The sequence below is a fragment of the Palaemon carinicauda genome, unplaced genomic scaffold, assembly GCF_036898095.1.
Source record: "Palaemon carinicauda isolate YSFRI2023 unplaced genomic scaffold, ASM3689809v2 scaffold1430, whole genome shotgun sequence".
In the NCBI taxonomy this organism is placed as follows: domain Eukaryota; kingdom Metazoa; phylum Arthropoda; class Malacostraca; order Decapoda; family Palaemonidae; genus Palaemon; species Palaemon carinicauda.
Window position 1 is genome coordinate 20,001 of NW_027168960.1, and position 7,500 is coordinate 27,500.

General features: G+C 29.9%; 1 protein-coding gene across 1 annotated transcript in view; it reads right to left on the reverse strand.

Annotated features, from left to right (window-relative positions):
- Nucleotides 1-1,701: 1,701 nt before the first annotated feature.
- LOC137635579 (glutamate-gated chloride channel-like) overlaps nucleotides 1,702-7,500 on the reverse strand; it is a 24,598-nt gene continuing 18,799 nt past the window's right edge. The window contains exons 7-8 of the mRNA XM_068368042.1: nucleotides 4,665-4,806; nucleotides 1,702-3,048 (exon numbers count right to left, since the gene is read on the reverse strand). Coding sequence (XP_068224143.1) covers nucleotides 2,488-3,048; nucleotides 4,665-4,806 — 703 coding nt within the window. The 3' untranslated portion in view covers nucleotides 1,702-2,487. The remainder of the gene's footprint in view (nucleotides 3,049-4,664; nucleotides 4,807-7,500) is intronic.

The following is a 7,500-nucleotide window of genomic DNA, read 5'->3' on the forward strand; positions in this document are numbered from 1 at the left end:
ACAAGTTGTGTGCTTTTAACAAGTTGTGTGCTTTTAACAAGTAGTGTGGCTTGTAGCAAGCTCCATGCTTGCAGCAACTTCCATGCTTGTAGCAAGTTCAATGCTTGTAACAAGTTGTTTGACTTGTAATTGTGGTTGGTTGCTTCTACATAGGAAGAGATTCGAAAGGTGTTGGCAATATCTGGCTGAGGCTATAACTGAGAACATTCAGATAGAGAACTCCAAGATTGTGTCTTGATTAGTGTCCTTGTAATCATTATGTGCTATATATAGCTTCATCCTGCTCTAGCCTGCACTAGCCGAGTCACAGCCTATGCAGTCGTAAACATTTCATGTAGGTATGAATCCTGTATCGTTGAGATTTTCCATATAATTCGCAAATAGTTTACAGCTCTGCTTCGTTTCATCATTATCGTCACTCACTCGCTCACTCCATTGGATATGGGCCCATGCGTCCCTTAGCTGCTTCTACAAGATTCCTCCACTATTCCCTATCCAGTGCGATATCATGCCAGTGGGTGGGAGCTCCATGTATCAGGAGTTCCACGTCTCTTTTTTTTTTTACGTCTCTTTTAACATTTTCTTCCCATGTCATACGTGGTCTCCCCACGAGTCGTCTACCTTGTGGTCTACCAAGCATCACTCCCCTGTCAATCCTGCTGTCCTCTATTGTCTACATATCATTACCGCTGATAATGTATTTTCCACGATAGAATGAGGGAGTATTTCTAAAGTCTGTCTGGAAATTATACAAAAAATCTTTATAGTTCTTCATAGTCTTTTGTCTATATATGCGAGTTTGATAGTTGAACATTATTGATCCCTGCCAGCAAAGAAGCCCACCGGATAGCTACGGCCTTAGTTAAAGCCCTGTCCACGCGATCGAGCATGCCCGACGGGCAAACAGTGATACCAGGCCACAATAGTTATTAAGAATGAGGGTTGATGACGTTAGAAGCAGGAAAACTAAAGGCAGGGATCTGGCAACACTGTATGATGCCAGATCCCTGTCTGTGGTTTTCCAGCTTCTGACGTCATCAACCCTCATTCTTACTAACTATTGTGGTCTGGTATCACTGTTTTCCCGTCGAGCATGCTCGATCGTGTGGACAGGGCTTTAGTAAATACCCTGCTAGAGGGCCAGGGATTATTTTGATACATCAAATAGGTTGTGGAAGGGATCCTACAACATTCATAATCTAATAAATTCAATATTCAATTCCAATAAGGCAGTGTGCATCGGTTGTGTGACCAAAAACGTCTTAGATTTGCAGCTAAGAGAATTGTGCTTAAGAAACAGCCATTGGATGCCATTAATTGTTTCATATATTATTGTTAAAGATAAATATTATCAAAATACAAGTTTCTTATGAATACAGTAATTCAGTATTCTTTTTCGTCCTGTTTAAAGAAGAGATTATGGCCACTTCTTGATATATAAGGATGTTTTTCTCTACTGGGAAATACTAAATTCTTTTAATTTAAAATAGTCTTGTTTATATGTATGTATGTATATATATATATATATATATGATACATATATATAAATACACACAAATGTATATATATATATATATGATACATGTATATATATATATATATATATATATATATATATATGTGATACATGTATATATATATATATATATATATATATATATATATATATACATATATATGTGTATATATATATTCATTGTATCCTTACTCGACTTTTTTCCCTTCAAAAGTATTTTTACCATAGTCTTCTTTGTCGTTCCCAAATTATTCACTTCACTTTATCAATACCGAAAACATATATCATATATACATAAACCGCATACATAAAGAATGTAATGCAATCTGAATGATTTCAAACGTATATAATTATGCCATTATTCATTAAAAATAATCAATAATAAAGTAACAAACTCAAATGACCATTAACCTCTTGTAGTTGTTGTTTCCAGCAACGTATATTACATGAAACGTTACATAAAAAGTTTTTCACGATAATGGTGAATGAATGAGGTAAGGGAAAACATTTTTTTTGTTACAGCAACACAGTTTTGGATAATACTCTTAAAAGTACAAATAGATAACATTGCCATCTATCGATTATGAATTGTACATTTATTACAAATACTGAGAATAGACACTTTCTATTTGAGTATATTTTTATGCAATGAATGAGAGCGTGGATGAGAACTGATTCGTTGTGAGATAGATAATGAGCGACGATGAGTCATGAGTCAAAATGAGTTTTGGGATTGGAAGAATGGATAATGGAAGTATCTCCATTGAATAATGGACCGGAGGAATAGCTTAATGGAATGGGAAATGCAAAGGTGGGGACATAAATCTACCTGATGAATGATTCGGTACAAATTTCCCTAAAATATCTCAAAATATATAAGGACAACCCCGCGACGTATGACGACGGGGGACTCGTTGAGAATTCACGGGGCGTGTGCCCCTTTATATATCGCACTATGGAAGTATAAACGTTTATAAATACAACCAGAACATAATCCAGTAAAGGCCATTGATGAGTCCGAAGGTGGAGGGGAAGAACACCCTTGAGAACCTGTCGACTAGAATCGCTTTGGCCCTTCGTTTTTGGGCGGCCGTTGGTCCTGGCATCCTAGCTGGGGGCGGTGGAGGTGGGGGGACGATTGGCAATGGAGCTAGCATGGGGTCGTAAGGGTGATGTTCATGCGGTCTCATCCCATGAATGGGAACAGTGTTGTGGATCCCGTGGGAGCACGTTCCGTGGGTGTTGCCCCCCTGCGGAGGATAGGTCATATGATGGTGGTGGGGTCGGTGATGCAAGGTGCCGCCGTGGGCCAGCGTCGGGTGATGGGGCCCGCCGTGGGTCATAGGGGCGTGGAGCGGAGTGCCGTGGGCTAGAGTGAGGGTTCCGTGAGTGTGTGGGGTTGGGGGCATATGCAGGGCGTGAGGATGCAGGCTGTTCTCTGTGGCGTAGGGATGCTGGTGGGATCTGGCGAGGGTGGCCGAGATGCCGCCGACGCCCCCGACGCCCCCAACGCCCCCAACGCGTCCGTTTTCCTGAGGAAGAAGGAAAGACATCTTTAGAGACGGACGTTCGCTTGACCAATTTCCTGGAAATGGTGTCGCGGCGTCGTAATGTTTGACAGCATTCTGCAAATGGATATTTTAGGATATAAGAAGATAGATTGTAACATATTTGGATTACATAGCTCATTGTGACTTGTAATATAGCTTAAACTAATTGCAAATATATATATATATATATATATATATATATATATATATATATATATATATATATATATATGTATGTATATATATATATATATATATATGTATATATATATGTATGTATATATATATATATATATATATGTATATATATATATATGTATATATATATATATATATATATATATATATATATGTATATATGTATATATATATATATATATATATATATATATATATATATATATGTATATATATATATATATATATATATATATATATATAAATGAATTTCTATTTGGTATTTGTAATATGTCAAACTAAATGCAAAAAAAAGAAAATATATATGAATTACTATTTGGGATTTGTAATTTAGGTCGAACTAGATGTAAAAAAAAATATATATATATATGAATTTCTATTTGTGATTTGTAATATAGGTCAAACTAAAAGCAAATTAAATAAGAAATATATGAATTTCTATTTTGGATTTGTAATAAAGGTTGAACTAAATTCAAAAAGTGAAATGAGTCCTATCGAAAACGGTATATACATTGATCTAAGAAACTGAATTTTTTTCTCATAAATTACACATTTAGAAAAATACTATTCAATCGAAATTTTTTTGAAAATATTTCAAACAAAAGTTAATCCCGAATAAAGCGGTCAATTCATTAATGAGATTCTGAATATTTGAAAAATTATATACATAGCAAATGCTATTTAACTGAAGTTTTCCTAAATATATTTCAGACAAAAATGAATCCTGACTAAAACTAAAATTATTAATATAAGAATCTTAATATTTGCTAAATTGAATACATAGCAAATGCTATTGAATCGAAGTTTTCCTAGATATATTTCAACCAAAATTAATCGAGACTAAAAAATATATTTCAAACCAAAATTAATCCCAACTAAAACTAAAAATATTGATATAAAAATCTGAATATTTGATGACTTAAATACATAGCAAATTCTATTTAATCGGAGTTTTTCTAAATATATTTCAACAAAAATTAATCGAGACTAAAAAATATATTTCAAACAAAAATTAATCCCGAATAAAACTAAAAATATTGCTATAAAAACCTGATTATTTGATAAATTAAATACATAGCAAATACTATTTAATAGAAATTCTCTTAAATATATTTCAAACAAAAATTAATCCAGACTAAAACTAAAAATTTAAAAATTGAATACATAGCAAATACTATTTAATAGAAATTCTCTTAAATATATTTCAAACAAAAATTAATCCAGACTAAAACTAAAAATTAAGTACATAGCAAATACTATTTAATATAAATTCTCTTAAATATATTTCAAACAAAAATTAATCCAGACTAAAACTAAAAATTAAATACATAGCAAATACTATTTAATAAAAAATCCGTATAAACTATTTCAAAGGATCCCTGGATGATCTTGAGATTTACCTTATCAGAGAAATATCGCGAATGCACTTGAAGACTTTTAGAATCCTTCTCGGCCGGAGGAGTTTTCTTGGGAGGAGTTTCCGGTCCATCTCCAAGGACAATGTTCACTAGGGCGTATTCCATTAACGCCAAAAACACAAATCTGGTGATAGATGAAGAGAAAGTTTGTTGTTATCGAAGGATAAAGACAATAACCGCATTTCTAAACCTCTTATATTATTATTATTATTATTATTATTATTATTATTATTATTATTATTATCACCATTATTATCATTATTATTATCATTATTATTATTACTATTATTATTATTATTATTATTATCAATATTATTATTATTATTATTATTATTATTATTATTACTTTTGTTTTTAGTATTATTATTATTTATTATTATTATTATTATTACTATTATAATTTATTATTATTATAATTATTATTATTATTATTATTACTATTATAATTTTTATTATTATTATTATTATTATTATTATTATTATTATTATTATTATTATTTGCTAAGCTACAACTCTATAGTCCATTTCTTTTAGCGATGCATATTTGCACCGACTCTCGGCGGTGCCCTTTTAGCTCGGAAAAGTCCTGATCGTTGATTGGTTAGTATTATCTTGTTCAACCAATCAGCGATCCGGAAACTTTTCCGAGCTAAAAGGGCACCGCTGCGTGTCGGTGCAAATATGCATCGCTAAAAGAAATGGACTATAGTTGGAAAAGATAGATGCTATAAGCCCAATGGCTCCAACAGGGTAAATAACCCAGTGAGGAAAGGATATAAGAAAATAGATAAACAATTAAAATTAAAAATCTTAAAAAGAGTATCAATATTAAGGTAAATATTTCCTATATAAACTATAAAATCTTCAAAGAATAACAAAAGGAAGAGAAACAAGATAGAATATTGAGTTTGTGAGTTCAATGTTTTACTGGATAATAATGCATATTTTTAGATTTTATATCCATTTATTCAAGCATTTTTTTCTAGTTTTGTATATTTTATTTTAATTTGTAACTATAAAGATTCTAGAGGTGAAAATATTTAATTTCTCTAGCATTTTTTTAAGAAGTTTTGTATATTTTCTTTTTGATTGTAACTATAAAGATTCTAGAGGTGAAAATATTTAATTTTCTAGCATTTTTTTAGCCTTGTATGTTTTATTTTTATTTGTAACCGTAAAGATTCTAGAGGTGAAAATATTTAATTTTCTAGCATTTTTTTAGCCTTGTATGTTTTATTTTTATTTGTAACCGTAAAGATTCTAGAGGTGAAAATATTTAATTTTCTAGCATTTTTTTAGCCTTGTATTTTTTATTTTTATTTGTAACCGTAAAGATTCTAGAGGAGAAAATATTTAATTTTTTTAGCATTTTATAGAAGTGTTGTATATTTTCTTTTTGTTTGTAACTATAAAGATTCTAGAGGCGAAAATATTTAATTTTTCTAGCATTTTTTTTAGAAGTTTTGTATAGTTTATCTTTATTTGTAACTATAAAGATTCTGGGGGTGAAAATATTTAATTTTTCTAGCATTTATTTTAGAAGTTTTGAATTTTCTTTTTATTTGTAACTATAAAGATTCTGGGGGTGAAAATATTTAATTTTTCTAGCATTTGTTTTAGAAGTTTTGTATATTCTATCTTTATTTTACACTATAAAGATTCTAAGTGTGAAAATATTTAATTTTTCTAGCATTTTTCTTAGAAGTTTTGTATTTTCTTTTTATTTGTAACTATAAAGATTCTAGAGGTGAAAATATTTAATTTTTCTAGCATTTTTTTAGAAGATTTGTATTTTGTTTTTATTTGTAACTATAAAGTTTCTAGAGGAGAAAATTTTTTATTTTTCTAGTATTTTTTTTTATAAGTTTTGTATATTTTCTTTTTATTTGTAACTAAAGAATCTTGAGGTGAAAATATTTCATTTTTCTAGCATTTTTTTTCAGAAGTTTTGTATATTCTCAGTTCATTTATAACTATAAAGATTCTAGAGGCGAATGTATTTAGTTTTTCTAGCATTTTTTAGAAGTTTTGTATTTTGTTTTTATTTGTATCCATAAAGATTCTAGAGGTGAAAATATTTGATTTTTCTAGCATTTATTTTAGAAGTTTTGTATATTTTATCTTTATTTGTAACTATAAAGATTCTAGAGGCGAAAATATTTAATTTTTCCAGCATTTATTTTAGAAGTTTTGTATATATTATTTTTATTTGTAACTATAAAGATTCTAGAGGTGAAAATATTTAGTTTTTTTAGCATTTATTTTAGAAGTTTTGTATATTTTATTTTTATTTGTAACTATAAAGATTCTAGAGGTGAAAATATTTAGTTTTTTTAGCATTTATTTTAGAAGTTTTGTATATTTTATTTTTATTTGTAACTATAAAGATTCTAAATGCGAAAATATCTAATTTTTCTAGCATTTATTTTAGAAGTTTTGTATATTTTATTTTTGTTTGTAACTATAAAGATTGTAGGGGTGAAAATATTTAAGGAAAAAGAGAATATTTTTGGAATAATAACACAAAAATAAATATTTCCCATATAAACTATAAAAACGTTAACAAAACAAGATGAAGAGAAATAAGATAGAAGAGTGATCCCTAGTGTACCCTCAAGCAAGAGAACTCTATCACTATTCTCCAGGCAAACTATAGTCTATTTCTTTTAGCGATGCAGATTTGCACCGACTCGCAACGGTGCCCTTTTATCTCGGGAAAGTTTCCTGATCGCTAATTGGTTGAACGAGATAATTCTAACCAATCAGCGATCAGGAAACTTTTCCGAGCTAAAAGGGCACCGCTGCGAGTCAGTGCAAA